General features: G+C 33.4%; 5 protein-coding genes across 15 annotated transcripts; 2 read left to right on the top strand and 3 right to left on the bottom strand.

The window, feature by feature from the left end:
• Positions 1–1,427: 1,427 nt before the first annotated feature.
• LOC128894764 (DNA-directed RNA polymerase III subunit RPC10) lies at positions 1,428–2,451 on the bottom strand. The gene is made up of 2 exons (XM_054156749.1): positions 1,803–2,451; positions 1,428–1,568 (listed from the first exon to the last, which is right to left on the bottom strand). Exon 1 carries the CDS (start codon positions 2,129–2,131, stop codon positions 1,805–1,807), a length of 327 nt encoding a protein of 108 aa, XP_054012724.1. The 5' UTR covers positions 2,132–2,451; the 3' UTR covers positions 1,428–1,568; positions 1,803–1,804.
• Positions 2,452–2,591: 140 nt separating this feature from the next.
• On the bottom strand, positions 2,592–5,464 carry LOC128894752 (ER degradation-enhancing alpha-mannosidase-like protein 2). Its single transcript, XM_054156724.1, has 2 exons — positions 5,328–5,464; positions 2,592–4,686 (listed from the first exon to the last, which is right to left on the bottom strand). The coding sequence occupies exon 2, from the start codon at positions 4,683–4,685 to the stop codon at positions 2,625–2,627; it is 2,061 nt and encodes a 686-aa protein (XP_054012699.1). The 5' UTR covers position 4,686; positions 5,328–5,464; the 3' UTR covers positions 2,592–2,624.
• Positions 5,465–5,729: 265 nt separating this feature from the next.
• Positions 5,730–10,228, top strand: LOC128894740 (protein phtf). 2 transcript variants are annotated; one of them, XM_054156711.1, is made up of 16 exons: positions 5,730–5,868; positions 5,957–6,096; positions 6,163–6,374; positions 6,445–6,631; positions 6,711–6,847; positions 6,916–7,018; positions 7,110–7,319; positions 7,403–7,467; positions 7,738–7,907; positions 8,051–8,187; positions 8,301–8,571; positions 8,659–8,887; positions 8,950–9,045; positions 9,108–9,251; positions 9,325–9,420; positions 9,509–10,228. In XM_054156711.1, the coding sequence occupies exons 1-16, from the start codon at positions 5,843–5,845 to the stop codon at positions 9,656–9,658; spliced, it is 2,373 nt and encodes a 790-aa protein (XP_054012686.1). In that variant the 5' UTR covers positions 5,730–5,842; the 3' UTR covers positions 9,659–10,228. The 2 variants fall into 2 exon arrangements, with proteins under 2 accessions (XP_054012686.1, XP_054012677.1); XM_054156702.1 differs by having other exon boundaries at positions 8,262–8,571.
• Positions 10,229–11,791: 1,563 nt separating this feature from the next.
• LOC128896334 (microprocessor complex subunit DGCR8) lies at positions 11,792–16,462 on the top strand. Of its 8 annotated transcripts, none has more exons than XM_054159650.1 (7): positions 11,792–11,985; positions 12,826–13,283; positions 13,575–13,658; positions 13,722–14,106; positions 14,192–14,469; positions 14,554–14,990; positions 15,074–16,462. In XM_054159650.1, the coding sequence occupies exons 2-7, from the start codon at positions 12,842–12,844 to the stop codon at positions 15,404–15,406; spliced, it is 1,959 nt and encodes a 652-aa protein (XP_054015625.1). In that variant the 5' UTR covers positions 11,792–11,985; positions 12,826–12,841; the 3' UTR covers positions 15,407–16,462. The 8 variants fall into 8 exon arrangements, with proteins under 8 accessions (XP_054015625.1, XP_054015623.1, XP_054015626.1 ...); XM_054159648.1 differs by having other exon boundaries at positions 12,823–13,283; XM_054159651.1 differs by having other exon boundaries at positions 12,815–13,283.
• Positions 16,463–17,869: 1,407 nt separating this feature from the next.
• LOC128896335 (RILP-like protein homolog) lies at positions 17,870–20,939 on the bottom strand. 3 transcript variants are annotated; one of them, XM_054159655.1, is made up of 7 exons: positions 20,434–20,939; positions 19,842–20,193; positions 19,647–19,767; positions 19,255–19,382; positions 18,756–19,126; positions 18,569–18,664; positions 17,870–18,502 (listed from the first exon to the last, which is right to left on the bottom strand). In XM_054159655.1, exons 2-7 carry the CDS (start codon positions 20,148–20,150, stop codon positions 18,379–18,381), a joined length of 1,149 nt encoding a protein of 382 aa, XP_054015630.1. In that variant the 5' UTR covers positions 20,151–20,193; positions 20,434–20,939; the 3' UTR covers positions 17,870–18,378. The 3 variants fall into 3 exon arrangements, with proteins under 3 accessions (XP_054015630.1, XP_054015628.1, XP_054015627.1); XM_054159653.1 differs by having other exon boundaries at positions 19,626–19,767; positions 19,842–20,183; positions 20,434–20,933; XM_054159652.1 differs by having other exon boundaries at positions 19,626–19,767; positions 20,434–20,930.
• Between the last annotated feature and the right edge of the window lie 150 nt (positions 20,940–21,089).

The following is a 21,089-nucleotide window of genomic DNA, read 5'->3' as shown; positions in this document are numbered from 1 at the left end:
CAAATACAATGACACATACACAGTACTGTTTTTATAGTAGTCTCGTTTCAACAACGTTGTTTATATGCATTTTATCGATCATTTTTATTAAGTGGTTCGTGATCGTGACCGCAAAAGTTTATTAAAAATTTTGTATGTAAATGCACTTACAAGAAAAGTAATAATACATATTTGAAGGTGCATGTAGACTGGCATAATAACATGCAGAAAATCTTAAAATGTTATTGTTTCGACTGACTCGTTTCTCGTTAGTTCGTTACTGTAAGTTAACGCTTTAAATTAAGTGATTATTTATTTACTTTAAACACTTAGCCCGCCTTTTGACTGTGTCTAATATTTATGTTATACCATTCATAACATTTATTTAGTCAATAAAACGGATAATATTTTACAACAATATTATGTGATATATATCTCGTCAACAAGACAATACGATGTTGTTAGGATTTGCACTGGCAATGATGTATCCACCAATGAATTATTAACAAATTTAATTAGAGAGAGATCTCAGGATAGAAAATATTGCTTAACATTTGTTACAATAATGCTACCTTGTGGATCTATTTGTAATAAATCGAAGTTCTCAACTGAGAATTCTCTGTAGACACAGATGATTAAATAAATAAAAGATATTACAACTAAAATATGAATCCTTTTTGTAAAAGTAAATAAACCATAAGTTGTATTATCAGACGATTTATTAATTGCTTAAAATTATGTGTAAATTTATAAGTTGTTCATCTTTGAAGATACAAATGTTGCTTAGCCATTGAAATGCAAATAATACAATTGTACCAGTGATGCAATTAATCACAAACCATTTTTAGTCCATAAATACTTAACATATTAGTTAGAAAGAGCATTCCAACTCCTTTGCGTATAATTCTGTACTGATATGGACAAGTTAAATCAACTATTGTGGACCCTTTTCTCAATACTTCGCGGATGGTAGTTGATAGTTTTGAATCATAGAATATTCCTCCCAACTTTGGCCACAATATTTCAAATTCATTAGCATTCAAACAACTTGGTTCGTTACTTAAATTAGCACTTGTTAGTGCTAATGGTCCAACAATGTTTGCAAGACAGTTTATAAACTTGAACTTTGGAACTCTTATGCCCACGGTAGAAATTCCTGGATTCAAAAAAGGATTTAAATCAGGTGTCCGTTCCAAAACAACTGTATATGGCCCAGGTAATATCGCTGGTAATAAATTAGGTGGTAAATGACCCGTATAACCCCAGTGTTTTATATCCGCCACAGAACTAACTGAGATAGATATTGGTTTCTTTTCGTTACGTCCTTTTATCTCGTACAGCTTTTTGATAGATTCAGTATTATTTATGATACCAGCAAGGCCGTATACCGTATCCGTTGGAATCGCTACAATTTCATTTCGATTAAGTAACGTAGCTGCTATTGCTAAGCTTCTTTTCCCTTTACAGATCCAATGTTTTTCAGATGATTCTACGTATTCTAGTTGTTCCATGGCTGCATTCATGGCACACCCCATAGAACCCAAAAATTTTGTACTTTGATTTCTCTTTCCATCCCATACAAAACGACCCTATATTTTTAAAACGGTAAATCTGTTATTGCCGTTAAAATATGAGGATGATGCAAGTAGTATCACTTTAGTTAACCGCGTATTTCGATGAATCATTCGAATAATAGTTATAGATATAATTCGACGCAGTAATTTTTTAGTTTGTACAAGGCTGGTAAACAGTAAATAAATGTTCGTAGAATGTCCTAAACTTAAGTCTAACCTCCTGTCGCGTAATTGTTATGGTTAGGATACCTTTAGTCTCGCCAATTGTGACCACATGGAGGATTGCAGCATTTGTAAAACGTTGTCATAGGTTCGTCAGCAGACCTTGTCTGAATTTGCATGAAATATGCCCGAGGATGAGAGCACTTTGGGCACCGTTCCTCCGTGGAATCTACGTTTTCCCAAGCTGCACTTCCACCTAACACGTCGTCCACTTCCTTCAACTTCGGATACGTACGGCTGCTAACTCTCCTCGCGATATTAAATACATAAGGGCACGTGTTGCAAGCGAAACGTAAACCTGACAAAGCTTCTTCTACATGAAGCATGTTGCCACAGGTTGGACAGAACATCAACATCGTGCTAACATTGATGTGAGGTCATTGGAATAATGAATACTTGTAAACGATCGTTAGGTTTAATTTTCATATTAACGTAAGTAACGAGCAAGAAGAATTAAAAAGATGACATAATTAGGTATTATGATCATTCGGGATACATGAATAATGCAATGAGGTTTTCTGATGTTACATGTGACACGTGACTGTACATTTCTGACGAAATTAAATGTAAATAAAGCGTGTCACGTGACTAAAATTTCATTGATAGCTTGATGTTTTCCCTAATGCTCGCTAGGGGTCACTAGGGACATATTTTCCACTAGGTTATGTTAATAGCCCGATACTAAATAATAATTAATAACTCGATACTATTAATATTAACCTTTAAATTAACGCTACTTTACATTCGTCAAAAATGATTTATATCGAATATATATTAAAACGAATAAGAAGGGTTATTGAAAATAACAAAAGCATATGTTTTCAATGTCCAACATTCTTTCAAGTAACATTAAAAAAATTCTCCCATAATAGATATACGTTGCAGGAATGATTGAGATTGACAAGACAAAATCTGATAATTCAGTCTTGCAGAAACATTTGTAGGATATAAATTCCTCTTTCTGACACTCTCTAGTAGAATTTGCGGTTCGAATCGTATTGTTTTCGTAGCAGTCTGTTTAAACGATTTCGTACGATTCCTTATAGCAGGGGCAGAATAGTGTCCATCGGTAGATGCCTCGAAAGTATCGATACTTTCGCTATCGTCAGCTTTGTAAAGTACCGAGGGAGGCGCGACAACTTGTACTTTCAATGATTCTGGGACTGGATCATTTGTACTTAATTTATTTTCCTCTGTTGTAATTTCATCAGTCTTATCGTTTATAGGCTGAACAGAATTGATTGGATTTGTATTAAGATTGTTTTCTCCCTCGTTTGTAAAAGTATGTCGCATTTCAGATAATTTAACGATTTTAACCAATTGCTTATCGTTATCGTTATCTTTGACATCATCTTGATACGGTATACCGTGCTCTGTATTTTCCTCTTCTTTTTCATTATTTACAGGAACAAATTTCCATAATTTTGCCTTCTGATCTGGGAACAAATTTTCATTTCTACGACAACAATACAGTGCTCCAGGGTCTATCGGGTGTGCTTCTGTATTGAAAATGTAACCACCTGCGTCTACAACACATTGGCCCCACTGAGTCTGAATAACTTCTCCTTTCTGGCCATTGTTATGAATAAAGTTATCGAGATCAAAGAGTAGATAAAGATATTTTGTTGTCTCTGCCAAGAAAAAAGATTCCATTCTGTCTGCCTTTCTATGGTCCCTGACATCATTGATTGTTGCATATCCGCACATAGTTTTGGCGCTGTGCTGTAGACTTCTTAATATGTCCACTCCTACTTGTATTAAATAAGGATCACCTGTTGCTCTATATAAATACATAACTGATTCTATGAGCTCTGGTCTCAAGGGATACCCTTCCCTATTAGTGCCTGCTTCTGCTTGTGGAATGTTATAAAATTCTGGTGTAAATCCAAATTGTTTCCAAACACGATGATAATTATGTACTGATCTCATAGCATCTCCAATTTCGCCAAAGAGACTCAGTACCCCAGGCCAATAAGCATCCAGAGATTGAAATACTGGCAAGGTCACTTGACCTTTAGTCATGGAAACCCACAAGTGCCAATCATCTCTACGAACATATTTCTCTATGGCAGCTTTGTGTTCATGAAAAATTGTTGCTAGCAGTGGATTTTGAAACAGTAAGGCACCCTTTGCCAAATATTCAAAATAGGAATCAACACCCGCGCCAATTCCAGAATCTTGAGCTGTCCAATGTCCAGTTAATACATCAACATGGTTACCAACTAATCCAATATTTGATTTATAATAATGCAATGCTTTAATAGCATTCATAGCTATTTCTTCGTACAATGGATCTCCAGTCAATCTGGACAAAGTCCCGAATTCTAACAAAAATGTACCAATGCCAGCAGTGCATGTAATGCTTGTTTCACCTTCGGGCACTCCATACTTCAAATTGACTGTACCATATGGCATTCCTGTTGGAGTATCAAAAGCTGCGATCAACCGTTTTGCCATATCTTCAGCAAGGCGCAATAGCGGGCCATTGCAGGGCCATCCTGGTTCCAGATCTATGCCTGCTTTACGAGACAGAAGATGAGCACTGAGCAATCCCCCGACTACTCGTATATTAGTCTCAAATACAGATACATTTATGTTCGCTTCAAAGTTTGCTCTGGCGCTTATGATCGCTGCTACACGTCGAAATTCTGAATAATTGCCCATTACAGCAAGGGTGTCTAATGCGTCTATAAGCGTCAAGGAGAAACTACCCCATGTGTCGAATCCATCGCAACTCAACGATCGCAGCTCGTCGTAAGGGTAAGCGTAGGTTAAGTAACTCGAATAAGCGTGATCGAACATGGATCGTACTTCTTCTCTTAAACTGATTAAATCTTTCTTTTCGTACTCACGTAACCCATTTACCAAGCATAAAAGGCCAAAAAGTAACCCTATACCGAGGACAGACATTCTGAAAATGACATATGACGTCTATTCTATTGTCTTTGGTTAATTAACGATCTTATAAATGCATGTGCAACGTAAAATGGTTCCTTTTTAAACGTAACATTACTCGAGGTATTGTTGAACTTGAAACTGATTATTATGTAGGTTATTCTCATTGTATATTATCGAGATTACTCTCACATGTGGATGCATGTGGAATTGAATGGGAATCATATGTTCGATGCGTTTGTGAAGAAATTTTATGTATGTACGTACATAGTACATACATTTACGTATGGTGACTATGATTACATAAATTGGAACGTAAAGACACAAAATTAAATCGGTTCATTCGTCGTTTAACGCTATTATAATTACTTTTTCTGTATAAATCTTTCTATTTCGATAGTAATAATAATCTATCTATATAGCAAGCCGAATTATTCAAGATAAATCACGTGATTGAGACAGAATCTTATTGGTTATACTCTAGCACCTAGAAATAACAAATTTATGTGTTTCTCCTAAAATGATAAACATCATTAAGAGGTTATTAAAGAGCAACGTTAAATACATGTTTCTTTAGTATCTTTTTAAATTGTTTTAATGAAAATAAAAGAGAACACGATGTGCAAATGATGACCAATGAAAGCTGCTCTTCCATACCTATTATCTGAGGATTGGTTGTGAGGTTGTGCCACACGTTCTATAATTTTTTTTTCAACAGGAATATTAAGTTTAATGGTACGGCATTTCGTCGACGAATGGACACGATTGGACGTGATATAATATTGGAATTGAACAGCAAACTTATACCAGATTTGACTAGTAAACACTTGTAAATTGAAGACAATCAGAGGCAATCGTGCTGCTTGATTGTTCACGACTACCGCAGAGGATCGTCGAGAAATTTTCAATTCCAGACAATGCCGTGAAAGTTATTAAATGTATCGCGAACTCGGTTCGTACCAGTTCACGCTTTGTTTTTTCGCTCGAATACCGTGAAATAAAAGGTTGTTATTAGTTGTTGTTCGTTATATATTATGGGAGCAATATTTTCTTTAAATTCGCTAAGAAAATTATACGGAAAATTATCTTCCGCTCGTTTAGACACATCCAATTGTTGGGTAAAATTAAAAATTAATAGTTACTCTGTAGGACTGCGATAGCGATCGGTAAAAATGAAATTAAACGAGCTTGTTTACTGGTAAGAAATTTTAGAAACTGTTATATTTCACCCTTGAATCCTACAAAGAAACTTGTTCGAACCGATGTAAATTTATGTCATGTTTCAGGTATCAGAAAAAAATTGGTACTTACGACAAGCAACAATGGGAGAAAACTGTAGAACAGCACATTCTTGGAGGCTTTACACATGTTCCAATGAGAACTGCAAAATTGAAAACAGAATATATAGATGTGGATCTTGTTCGAGGTAAGATAAGCATTAAAATATGCGAAGAAATAGATTAGACTTACAAGAGTAATATTTTTACCACAGGTTCTTCATTTCCAAAAGCCAAGCCAAAGCATGGACTGTCTATAGTAGCTTGCTTGGCGCTTCAGCGGTTATTATTTCTCCCTTTATATAGGAAATGGTGGATGCAACAGACTAGTCTAAAAATTTTTACATTATTTTTGTTACTCTATAGTTTGCAAATGGTCAATATGTGCATATACTTTTACCAGATGGCCAAGGATAAAGAAAGTGATGTATGATGATAATCATATTTCTATTGTAAATTCCCTGAGCTCTGTTAGTACACGAGACACTTTTTTACAGATTGTGTCAACGTCTGAAGTATTAATACCTACTATTATGATGCTAGTATTATGCATTGTTCATTCCCACATTGTATCTACTCATACAGGACCATCGATATCTGATGGACAAAGTAAACAGAGAATAGTGAGACGATCGCGGCATGCTAGGTGTCGATTGGGAAAATCAAGGACAAGACAAAACTTACGTAAATTTTTTATTTTACAAGTTACAGAATTTTATTGAATGATTGCTAAATGTTTATATTCACTATATATTATTTACAGGTTTGCATGAAGATTCTAAATCGTCTCAAGATACCGCTTCTGAGAAAGCTAGTACAGTAAATGGTGAAGTCTTAACTTCTGTGCGGTTTGCTAAAAAAGTTGTAATTGAAAACTCTTTGACTGCTAGTCGATCTCAAGTAATTATCAAAGATGTGTATGTATCAAATCAATAATAGTTATCTTTATAGCACTTTATCTTCCACAGGAATTTATGACTGCTCAAGCACCCTGTGATAACGAACTAATAAGTTCATCTGTGAGTAATCCTCTTCCAATAAATGAAGCTTCAACTAGTCATACTCCATCAAGTCAGTACATTTTATATTATATTAGAGTTGAATAAGAATTATTTAAATAGAAATGTTTTATCCAAACACAGATGTTTTATCTTTTGTACAGTTCAAAATACAAAAAATGTACACCTAGATGATGATGGATTCGAAAGTTTAAATGGAAATGTATCGAGCGATAATGATAGAGGTATCGCGCGAGCAACAACGGAGAAGTCTAAACAAAAGAGAAATGTACTACATAAAAATAACGAAGACTGTAATCTTCGGTTAGAAGGCTCTACTACTCAACAAATTTTATTACAGCCTAAATTTTCAGGTTTGGCTGATAGCAAATTATTTTTATTTGAAAAGTGTAGAATGTATTTCTCTATTTATTCGTGGTTTCCACTTTTCATACAGCCCTTGAGTTATCAAAAATTGAAGATATTTCTTCAAAGAGCGATGGGGAAACTTCTAATAAAGTGGTAAGTATTACTAGTTACTTAATTATAGCTACAATCGTCGTATTACATCGATAACATAGTTATTATCAATAATATAATTTAAACAGAAAGCGTGAAAATAATTTAAAAACACATTATTAATGTACAGATATTTGAATAAACTTCTAGTAATTAAATATGTAATTTTCTGTAGTAATTCATGAACATCCCTAATTTTTGTGCGATTCAACAATCTACTATACGCAAGTAGTCAAATAATGTTCAAATATTTATTCGTCGCTCATCGTGTAGGATAAGGATCACAGTCCCGTAGCAATCGGTCCAAGAAAATCCCGACAACAATGCGAAAGTGAGGAGGAAGGAGAATGCGAGGAAACTGCCACGCATCATTTAACAGAGGCTACGACATCTGCTACTGAGTGGATGGGAGTAACTACAAACAGTGATGATTGTAGTTACAGGTACAAAGACTATGCTAATGCTATATTAATTCTTCTATTATTTTTAATTTTCTTCTAAACGGTATCACGAGCTTGAAAGGGTTAAGAACCACTGCTCCATACGATAACGAATGTAACACGTTGAACATCAGTAATTCTTGCAGTTCAGAACTTGAGGAATCCGATTTGCATAGCGAGACTAACAAAAATTATGGGGAGTTCGTGGAGCATCCCTTTTCTTGGGAATTTGAATTACCGCCCTCCATAATGCTTAGTTCTAGTTGCGCTTCGTATGATCGTGGTAAAGTATATTAAAACAATAAAAGCAAGCATTTAAACGTTGCTTCGTTTCGCTCAATCATCCTTATATTTCAGTTTCGTGCGCTATATGGACACGTCGTGATATAAAAAAAGCTGAACTATCCGTATTGGACATTAGTTCAGCGATTATCGCCAGAGTAGAGTCAATGCCTGAGAGTATGAATTATTTTTACGGTGGCCTAATCCTTAGCGTAGTGTTAGCGCTAATACCATCCATTAAACGATTGAACGATCACGTTGGAATGGACAATAGCAGTAATATAACCAGTTCCTTCATACCAAACGACTTAATTTACGTCAATTTGGAAACTTACAGTGATATCATATGTAAAGTGATAGGTTTGGCATTTGGAACGACGCTTTGGTAAGCGCGAATTATTTAAATATATATTTGTAATAGATGGTAATAGCCTGCCTAGAAAATTGATAAGTGTATTTCGCTTGGTTTCAGGGAACGTATAGTAGTGCTTATATCGGCATTCGAGAGGCTAATGTTGTCTTGTTTATTATTTTTTTTATTAGCGGTCGCAGAACGTACTTACAAGCAACGACTCTTGTACGCTAAGTTGTTCTCGCATCTGACGTCGTCGAGACGCGCAAGAAAATCAGATTTGCCGCACTTTCGATTGAACAAAGTGCGAAACATAAAGTTGTGGTTGAGCGTTAGATCTTATTTGAAAGTAAGATAAATCATTATTATAGAAAACGAAGGATGTTCTAATTAATGCGTAACTTATTACAGAGAAGAGGGCCACAACGTTCCGTAGACGTAATAGTATCAGCAGTATTCATCGTTACGTTGTTACTGTTGTCATTTGTGAGCTTAGAGTTAATTAAGGTAAATATGAACGAGTACAGAGTAATAGAATAAAGTAACGAACAAACGTTATGATTTTATAGGATCTTGAAAGTTTGCATTCCCGGTATAACGTTGAAGCGCTGTTTTGGAGCTTCTCCCTTGGTATATTTATATTGCGTTTTATGACGCTGGGTACTAAAATTAATAAAAAATATAGAAATCTCTCCGTCTTGATAACCGAGCAGGTAATTAAAGCGACTTTTATTTTTACTTTATTTTCGTTGTAAATAAAACAATTTGACTTTGGGTCTGTTTCAGATTAATTTATATTTACAAATAGAACAAAAACCGCATAAAAAGGAAGAGCTTATGGTAGCGAATAATGTACTCAAATTAGCAGCAGACTTGATAAAGGTATCGTAAAAAATGTATTTTTATTACTGACCGCATTTGCATATGTTTCCACTGAGTGAGATTGGTAATTATTATACGTAATTTACAGGAACTTGAAAGTCCATTTAAAATATCTGGTTTATCTGCTAATCCCTACTTGTATACAATTACAAAAGTGGTATTACTATCTGCACTTTCAGGGGTGCTTTCAGAACTGCTTGGATTCAAGCTTAAGTTACATAAGATAAAAATAAAATAAAAAAGTGATTATTAAATATTTATTTTTCATGTAACTACTCAGTGATTTCAGATAATTAATGAAGATTTTTCAATTTTATTAAAGATTATTAGGGAATTTAATATAACCAATCGATACGCGAAGACTCAAATAAATGTTTCACTTCTTAATAGTTTAGTCTGCAGCTGTTTACGTTATCAAATTGTTAGAGGTTTTATGTTTTACTTAGAAATTCTATGCATTATATAAGTAATTAGTTCGACCAATAAATTATTTTAATTTGTTGCAGAAAGCAATGAGATTTTTCCTTGTAATTATCATTTCGGTAATTTTATATAATTCCATTATTCCTCAATATTAGATTTAGGTTAGATTTTAGAATATTCTATTGAAATGACGGAAGTAAAAGACAGTTTATTTTTCGATAGAAATCATTAATGATACTACATATTACTAATTTACATGCATTACAATATATTGTGCTTTGTAATAATATTTATGTAGACAATTGATGATACTTAACAAACTCTTCAGATGTATATATAGTTACCGATGCTCTGTATATTTAGATTACAATTCTATGTTTTGTTACCATGTACATATTTAATCTCTACACGATGAACGATAATATGTATATACATAGACGTTTATCGCGATAGACTGAGCGTATATACTCGTCGATCGTTTGCAAAGAGTTGAACAGTGATTTGAATAAAGTATGCTAAAAATTCTCTATGTAAATAGTGTATTATAACATAATAAGAATAGTACTTGTGTAGAAATTTATCCAATTACATCTATAGATTATATGGAAATAACTTATAAATGTACCCATATGTGTTAAATAAATTGCAAAAAAAATCAAACATGTATATGTTTCTGAATAAAAATATATGTACGTATCTATCTGCAATAATAACATTTTATTTCAAATAAAAATCCAAATTAACGATTTCATGATAATAACATGAATTAATTAAACAATTAGGTTAATATCCCAAGTATTGTTATATTAGAATTAAGCTGTACTCTAAACGTCAATAACTTACAGACTTTAATAGAATATTATTTGAATAATTGATATAAATAAAAACAGTGGGTGTATGTGTATTCAAAATGTTTATTTGATTAATTAAATAGACTATGTTGATAGTGTAATTAAGATTGTAATGATTATAGGACAAATAAAGCATTTATCTTTTATTTTCGACATTTTTTTTAACATATGTATGTATTTATTTGCCTTAAATAACATAAACATTAAAGTTGAGACAAAAATACGACATTGTACATGACATCTACATATCCATATACATGCATTGCATTCACAGTTCACACTGATTCACACATTCAAGGGGAAGGGGTCGCTAACGGGGTCGCGAATAGTATGTCCATCTAGCGGCGAATAGTACGAACTAAAATCCAATATATATAGATATATAGCATAATTGTTTACACATTTAACGTTGAAAAACGACTGTACAGCTTAATTCGAGTATCATAGTGATTGCGATTTTAACCTAATTGTTTAATTAATTTATGTTATTAGCATTACATTGTTTAAAAATCATTTTCATTTAAACAAACGGTGGCGCCATCTCTTTGAAAAGGCTCCAAGCTTGTAGGCAAATAGTTCCGATGACTCGCCGCTAGATGGCGCAACAAAAATGTGCAAAATTCCGAAACATAATCAATGTTTAAGAGCGGTTTCTCAGCATACTTGTAGTATCATAATGTTTGGTATATTAACTTAATTAGTTTAATTATTAATGTTATTACCATTATATCGTTAAAAAAGGTTTTTAAATTATGTGACGTCATCTAGCGGTGATATTCTAGAACTATTTGGCTAGAAGTTTGGAGACTTTTCAAACAGATGGCGCCACCGGTTGTTTAAATAAAAGTGATTTTTAAACGATATAATGCTAATAACATAAAATATTTAAACAATTACGTTAATATGTCAAGCACTATGATACTAGAATTAAGCTGTACATTCGTTTTTCAACGTTAAATGTGTAAACAATTATCCTATATATCTATATCTATTGGATTTTAGTTCGTAGTATTGACCGCTAGATGGACATACTATTCACCGCCCCGTTAGCCCACTCCTTTTGTGCGTGTGAATGGTTATACATGTGTGAATGTAAATGCATATGCGTATGCAATCAGTGAGACTGCAGTAGATTGGAGTCAAGTTGGAGTTTAAATGGACATGATTTTAGTTTAAGATAATTGTATAGTGTTTGCTATTATGTGTTCTCAATAAGACTGATACTAAAGCTTTTTGTTATCGTTTAAGATTACAAGTGACAAGATAATCGATAAACAAATAATATTCAAACGTAGGTGGTACTTAACCAAACATTGTAAATTTTTTTGTTGAAGAATTACTCTTTTTTATTATCAAAAATACACAGTATAGCGATATACATAAATAAAGGTATTACTATGGAGTTGTACGATATTAATTATAATATCAATTTGTGTTACATGTGAAGTTTACGTATTGGATATATGTATTATATAATACTGTCATATTATAACGTGAAAGAGTCAATTCATGTATTACTTTGATCGTAATTGTGATGTATTTTTGTGTAGTTTATTCGATACAGTTTCTGAGATTATATAGAAGAAGCCAATTTTAAATAATCCAAGGAAGCTAGCACTTTGACAAGAAATTTTTCTATTGCCAGTGTGTAATCCGAGCTAGTAACAGGTTCAATTCTTCAATGTTGTTCCTGTCTAACTTCGGAGCCAGCCAGCTAAATAATACAGCAAATCATGTCAGCTGTCCCCTGCGATAATCAGACAATCTAATATATCATTCGTACGATATATACTCATGGATATATAATAGGCCCCAAACTGCTAACACTAATGCAAATGTCCAATTTTCGTTGCCACTTTCATAGTGGTTTCAAATCGATTGGACTTTGGCCTCATTGGTGAAAGTGGTGTGGCCATACGACGCGGATGATATTATTTAATCCATGGGTCATTATATACGGAGTTCATGCTTAATTTTAAAGAATATTTTTCACTTAAGAAGTAATTGTAAATTCTTTGTCTCCTGTTGACGAATACATCAAATTATTTTATCAAACATAAGAAGTTAGAACACATCCGTTATAATTTTTAGCTTGTATATTTGGTTATTAGATCTTGCAGTATTTTAGCAGATACCTTATACCCATAATGGACACGGATAAAGAAGCTCTAGAAGAAACACCTGAGTCAAGTATGAATTCTCAGATCGAGATGGATTTGGACGATCATCAGAATGCAACTTCAATGAATGCAAAATCCCTCGAGAATATATTCGAAATGGAGGGCATGTCAGAATTAAATACCGATAATGATAACGGAATGTCTGATAGAAGTCATTGCGGACACGCAATGGAAGAAGAAACTGCATCTGCCGATGATACGAGCGTATATAATAGTTTAACAACTGAAGATTGCATTATGGAGTCCACCACAGATTGTATAGTAGTTACAGATGATTTAAGACAATTTGACGTTTTGGATGATTTAGAACGACATCAGGATCAAAACTGCTCCGATATGGACTCAGACACGAATGAAAGTATGGATTCCGATGTACCCGACGAAGAAATTGAAGCTATGCTAGAAGAAGGTAAAACTAACAACAGAACGGAGTAAATTATTGTAACGAATTTTTTATCTTTCTACATTGGAAATGTAAACCAAAAGCTTTGTTAAGATTACGAAATTGTGTTATTTATATTATATTTAAGTATAGAGTATAGAAACTAAACGGAAATTTTCGAATTATGAAACATGCAGATGTAAGAGTCAAACGACGTAGAAAGAAATTGGATTACTTGTTTTCTCTTTTTGTACTTCTTACATAGATCGTGCAGCAGCAGAGTACTTTTTTTAGTTAAGTATTATATGCCACTATTAGGTTTACCGGAAGAATTTAAAGGCAAAAGAAAAGACAAGAAAGATAGCGTACCGTACGAAGAGAAAGAAAAGCTTGTCTTAGACGGTATGTATTTAAATAATTTAATATAATGACAAGAAAGCAGAAACAATGTAATTCCTTTTCCAGAAATCGGCCACAATCATTTCGATGTGCTTCCCGAAGGTTGGGTGCAAGTTACGCATAACAGCGGAATGCCTTTGTATTTACATAAACAAAGTAGGGTTTGTACTCTCGCGAAACCATATTTCCTTGGACCTGGCAGTGTACGAAAGCACGAAGTGCCTGTTAGCGCGATACCTTGTCTTCAGTATAAAAGAGCTTTACACGAAGAGGAGGAAGAAAGGAAAAAAGAAAAGGAGCGCGATTCGAATGCGGAAGTTTGCAATCTGCCTAGCGCAAAAATTGAAACGATTCAAGAGAACCGAGCGGCTCATTCGTTGGACAGTGAGCAATTGAGGGATTATTGCCAATCGCTCTTTCGTTTTAAAGCGATCAAAGTGATGAGGTTCCAGTAAGTATACGTTAAACGATATTAGATAAATGCTGATATTTTTGTAACGGAATGAGTTTGTTTAGCATCTTCATTATGCTTTCAGATCATGGTCAGCGAGAAGGAAATTCACGAAAAACAAGAAACATCGTAAGCAACTCGAACGGCCAACGTTGCCCGATGGAACGAAGCTAATAACATTTCCAGTTAGTAGTTCTAGTCTAACAGGAAGCAGTAGCGGTACTACAGGAGATGACGGTGGTGGACAAAGGCCACCGAAACATTGGATAATGAACCCCTCGGGCAAAAGTTATGTTTGTATACTTCACGAATATGTACAGCATGCGCTTAAGAAGCAACCGACTTATAAGTTTAAAGAATTAGGTAAGTTGAAGAAATAATATTCATATTCTGACAGAAATTATTTAAGTACCAAACACTATCGTAGTAACGTACAATTGATTTCAGAAAATGCTGCGACACCATACTCTGCCGTCGTTTGTATCAACGATATGGAATATGGAAGCGGTTTTGGTAGCAGCAAGAAACAAGCAAAAGCCAATGCTGCTCGGAAGACCCTTGAAATCTTGATACCCCAAATGAGGGATAAAATTTCAGGTGACAACAGTGGAAACGCCGCTTCTGGCAATAACAGTAGAATGATTAAGGCATCTAGAACAAATTCGGACGCGGATCTGTCATTCTTCGATGAAATATCTATAAACGATCCACGAGTCGCAGAATTTTGCGCGAAAACAACTGAACCATCGCCGCACGCTATTTTAATCACTTGCCTCCAACGAAATTACGGACTGGGCGATATGCATATTAATTATTCCGTAACCACGTTGAAGCATCAACGTAATGAATTCACAATGCGCGTTGGAAAACACGAGGCTACCGTTGTAAGTGAAATTATAATACATTTTTCAATCGATGATACAAGATATGAGGTGAAAATATTCATGTTAATTAATTATAATTCTAGGTATGTCGTAACAAAAAAGATGGCAAACAACGTGCCGCGCAAGCTATCCTGCAGCTCATGCATCCTCACATTCAATCTTGGGGTTCCTTGTTAAGGTTGTACGGATCTCGAAGCGTAAAATCATTCAAAGAAAAGAAACAACTGGAGCAAGAGATCACGCTGTTACAAGGTAAAGCCGCGGTTAATCAACCAAATCACGCTATTTTAAGTAAACTCAGGCAAGAAATGCGTAAATTGGCCGAACAACGACAGGCGATACAACCTATCGGTAAGTTTATACCACTAGACTTGCCGACGGGATCTGCAGCTAATCTGAATAACGTAGACTTATAGCGTACTAGTCAACTGTGTGAATCATACAAATGTTAATTTATTATATAAGTTTCGAAACGGCGACAGTTCACCAAGCTTTAATGTACTTTCACTTTCTTTTTCAATTTTTGCTTAAACGTAAGCACAAAACATTTTATACATTTCGTTTTACAAGATATACGATGTAGATTTCCAAGTGGTGCTGATCATGAAACTATTTGTTTTACTATTTTTATTGCATTTTTATCTTTTACACAACGCAATACCGATGATTTTTACTAAATAACCAATGGTGTAACAGGCTTCGTACCGATAAAATTACGTTGGATTAAGTTTACTTAAATTCAAGCACGATTCGAAGTATCATAAAACGCTACCTCAGTTGCCTAACTCTGATTGCACCATTGTGAATTGTCAAATTTGTATATGTGACCAATTTCCCGTCTTTTTTAAATAGATGTACTTTTTATTTTATAAGGAGGCTAATATTATATTCCTGTAATTATCAATTGTGTATAAAGACATTGTTTTATATCATATATAATTATAAAAGATGTAGAAACTCGCAGAACATGGTCGTTTATTCTCGAAGAACTGATTACGATAAAGTATAGTTCAGTTCCGTAAATGTTAAAGCATCAAAACTTGTGTATTAATAACAATAATAATGTATTCAAAAGCGTTACAATCATTCTAATGAAACTGCTAATAGAATTAGTGGTATAAATAAACTGTGAAATTATGAATAAAATACTTGATTGCTTCCACAGATATATACATCATTTTAATACCTGTTGTTTTCTTTGGCACTTTTACACGACTTGTTTCTATATTAATTTTTTAATCCTACAGTCTATGTAATACATTACTAATTACTAATATTTAACAATGTATGACCAGAAATTAATAACAGAAATGTTGAATTCTACTTCTATAATGTTTATACTTTGTTGTTCGATATATTGATTGAAAAGAATTTTTCTTTACTTCATTTACGCGTCCTTGTAGAAAGTACAAACATTAACGTTCATTATTATTCGTGTACTATAAATAATTCATATCTGGTGTCGCGCATAGGTATATTAATTATACGAAATAAAATCGTCGTTTGTTTAATTACCGTGTATTATGTTACATATATAAACGTCTCCCTACGCAATTAAATACGTATAATATCATTAGTATCGTAAAGTATTAATTTCGCTATAAACGATAGTCGGTAATATGATTAATATAATAATCTAATTTATTACTAATTCTTCATTGTATATGAGATACAAGATTTTTATTTGGTTTGATTCTCTCTTTATTTCTAAAGATTATTATTAGTCTGGAATTACATGCTTCGAACAATTCTAAATCTAACGGTTGTTCAGTACTTCAAACATGTTCACTTCTCATTGAAAACACAACGAATTGTATTGTGTTTTACATAATATTGATAAATACTTTTTACCAAATTTCCGTCAGGAAATTGTTAATTTAGTATATCGAAGATGAATATGTTTATTTAATAGGCACATTTTAATAGGATCAGAATTATAATGATTTTTAACAGATTATAGTTAAGAAAAATAATTTCATTGAAAAATGAACTTACATCATTTATTTTAATGCTATAACTTAAGTTACAGATATGTTTTTTTGAATTCTAATGTTTTAAATTGTTTTTATACACTTCATAAAATTTGAATCCGTTTAATCAACTATATATGCGTGTTTACTATTTTAAAATTAATCTCATCTTCCGCGTATCCAACGTTACGTGTTCCAAAAGTATAAAGCTTTTAGAAAACTTTATAAACTTCTATATCAACTGATTTTTTGATAATAAATTAAATTAATAATCGTTACGATACGTTAATGTATTGATCCATTAGTTATGCATAGATTATTTGTAAGTAATGTTTGTAAATCAATTTTCTTTCAACGTTGGTGAAAAAACCTATTTTGATTATTTTTCTAATTTTATGTCACAAAATAATGGAAAGACATATTACTATCTATGTGTATTATCGGTCACGCGTGTATATTATCCAAAGTGATTAGATACTATTCACATTAATGTTACTATCATAATTTATTGTATCGTTATATCTTAATATCTTTTTGTCAATGGGTAGTACATTGCCTTGAATACATTTAAATTTCCGATTTCCAAATATTATTTACAAACTATATATGAGTAAACACGTGAAATCATAATCGAATATTATCAAATTATTATTCATACAAACCTTGTTAAAAAAAAATAAATGTATAAACATAAACACTTCACAAGATAACCTGTATTTCTAATGCACCCCACGATAACATTAAATACCTTTTGATAATAGCTTTTGATAATAAAAATGTTATATTCAACGTGCTAATTATCAGTACATTTTAAAACTTTAACGTCCTTCTAATTAGTTCGTGATAAATGCAGGACAGAGGGGAATTACGTAATTTTTAATGTTAATAAGATAAAATTGCATATTTCATTTGTGTCGTCTATAGACATCTATTTCTCCTTAAACATAAATATATCGTTTAGAAAGAATATCACCGATTTCTGAAGCTAAAACTAACGTTGCCTAATTTTATTTTTTATACTGCAATTGATTTAAATTATTAAATAAAAAAGATACTATTATACATATTATTATCAACATGTTAACCTTTGCAGAATGACAACTTACTTTTAAGGACAACAATGGGTGAATGTTACAGTGTTTTTCCGATCTTTGTAAATAGTAAATATATATATATTAATGCACATGCACATACTTGGATGTTTCGTTTCTGTATAAATGCCTACACTCGTATCAGTCGATTATCTAATTACAATGATTAATCATGGTATCTAGAAGAGCTACGAATACTTTAAAATAATTTTTCTGAATGCGTACTCGTTACCAAGGACTAAAATACTAGACGTAGATCAAAGAGCATTACATTCTATCATTTCTCGTGAAACGTTAAAAGTTGTTTCGTCACTCGTTAAAAAATCATTATACAGACTCGTTACATGTACTGCTTCCGGATAGGGCCATCTTCGATAGACTAGAAAGACTTCTGCGCGGGGTACTACCGACTAAAAAGCTACTGCTAGTCTCGGAGAAAATTTTTCGAAAACTGAAAAGTTAGATATTGTTATTGGATACTTCCCAGAATTAAAACTAGAATTACTAAATTACTCACAATTTACGAATTCCAGATTCAGATCTTTTCCATGGCGCGTCGTCCGGTTCGTAAGGAAGTGGTCCTTGGACAGGAGCATCTTTGTCATCCTCCACTCTATCACAAAATAAAAAAAAGCATCTGTTGATTATTCATGCAAAACAGTACTAAATAAATTTTGTTATGCAATCACAAAACTGTGACATACGGGTCAGGCTTTGGTCGATAAAGTTCCAGTTCATCTTCCAAGTCTGAAACCCTGGCCTTCAATTCGTTCCGTTCGTGAAGAATTTCTTTCAACTCGGCGGTCGTAAACCTTGGCCTATCAGGATCGTCTAGATCGTACACAGCTTTATTCGTTAGGTCTGGATATCCTTGCAATTTACTTAAATCCTCGTTTTCTTTTTTCGCCAAACCGAGACGGGCTCGCAAATTTATCAATTCACGATTTTGATCTTGCAACTGCGCTAAAAAATCGGCTCTTTCTTCCACCAAACCGCGAGCCTGCATTTGCGCTTGGCGTTGTTTGCGCTTCAATTCTCGGCCAACTACCTGAAGCTTTTCAACTTGCGCTGTTAGCTGTACAAAAAATGCAAGAGCAAGTTAGGATTGTTACTGCTATCATCCTATCCAATCTATTATAGTCTACGAGCAATACTCAATCGCTATTTATATCAAATTACATATGAACATAAGTACCAATTTACATTTTCTATTTCCATATTCTTCTGCAGCATTTCTTTGTCTCTTACTCGAATTTGATCTCTTTGCTTGTCTATCATGGATCTTAAATGTTGTAACACTGCTACATCGACTTCTTGGCTAGCTGTAAAGGCTAAAATATATTCGTACAGTTAATAATCTGTACATATGTATGTATACATATATATACACAGAGTGAGTCTTTTGGATTTGCCATATCAATCTGTATTAATATCGTTATTTCTGACAAATTACTTACTAGTAAATCTATAGTTAGAGTTAATATTCAAAATATTTGAATAAAAAAATATTTCACTCTGTACATATAATACATTTTCAACATTGTGTTAGTAGATAAAAGACAAGTTGTTAGTACTTTGTTTACTGCTGTACTGACTATCACTACGCGATTCTTGTAGAGCCTCTGCTAATCGTCTATTCTCTTCCTGTAATCTCGTAACCATTCCTACTAAATCACGAGACTCTTGTCGCCAATGTTCTTCAATTTGTTCCAGTTCCTATGCACGAATTAAATGCCTTTGAATGAAGAAATGTCAGAAACAACAATAAGTAATTATTGAAAATAGAATACCTTTTCAAATCTTTGCCTGTCTTCAGCTTTCCCAATCTTGTCAGTTTCCAATTGCGAAATCTTTGCACGTAACTCCTGGACTATTGTATTCTCGAGTTCATTTTTAGTCGCAAGGTTTTCCAATAGCTCTAAAGCATGTATCACTTTTGGCATAAGATTGGTCACAGAGTCCACTCCACAAGAATCTATGAGTTTCTCGCATTCTTTCCCTATTTCCGAAGCAATATCATATACATCTACAACCGATACGTCCGATACTACAGCATATTCCTCCATGTTGCTGGTTGTATAATTTTCCAGAAAAGGCATGAATACTTATATCGGGGTACGCTATGTTTGAACCTATTGAAAACTTACAAAAATACATTAGCTCAAGTATGTTTTGTAAGTACAGTGAAGGGGTTAAACATGAAAAGGGTTAAGCATAACATAACTCTCTTAAAATTGAATAATATATATGTAAATGACAATTGTTAGAATTCGTATTAAATAAAATTGAAAGAAAGTGGCTTCTACATTTGAGGCTTAATGCAACACGTTTTTTACATTAGTTTAGGCGTGGCGTTAATTAACAAAATAGTATTCAACCTACAAGAACGTTAGCAACTACGGTGTATTCATTGACGACTTTTAAACACTCAGAACCATGAGATCACGATGATTAATCGCGCTCGGAATGCTTATCTCCAAGTCCCACTCAACGCTGCACATTATCATAGATAGAACCCATTGTAATTGCTGTACATACACGTACACACGCGCAAGCTGTTAATTCAAACATATCGCTGCACGAGTATCATCGTGAAGCAGAAACGAAAGAAAAAATGATGTTGAAGACCGAGGATCTAGTGACTCCTGATTACGACTAGCCTCTTTTCTCTGGTTCTAGAATTTTTACAAACTGCACGTTTCGGTGGAAGCCACTAAAGCGTTGCAGTGATTGGATCTTTCCGATCGAACAGAGCTAAATTTTATGTAATTGTTCTGTAATTAGATATTAACAGCTGAAATCAACTTTTCCTTTTTCTCTGATCGTATTGTCTTTTATAAGGAACGCGATAAGGTACTTATTATGTCGAATCAGCTGTTAGGATAATTTTGAAGAGGTGACAAAATGTTGAAGGTCACGCTAGGTTGAAAATAAAATACGGTTTTCGGTATCTATCAAATGACTATTACTTCTTTTTAGAGATAAATCAGAATTGCAGGAATTACATGTTTTCTTTTAAAGATGTAAGACAAGCAAGA

The sequence above is a fragment of the Hylaeus anthracinus genome, unplaced genomic scaffold, assembly GCF_026225885.1.
Source record: "Hylaeus anthracinus isolate JK02 unplaced genomic scaffold, UHH_iyHylAnth1.0_haploid 0, whole genome shotgun sequence".
NCBI classification, from domain to species: domain Eukaryota; kingdom Metazoa; phylum Arthropoda; class Insecta; order Hymenoptera; family Colletidae; genus Hylaeus; species Hylaeus anthracinus.
The sequence above is the reverse complement of the archived record's forward strand: the minus strand, read 5'-3'. Positions and strand labels throughout refer to the sequence as shown.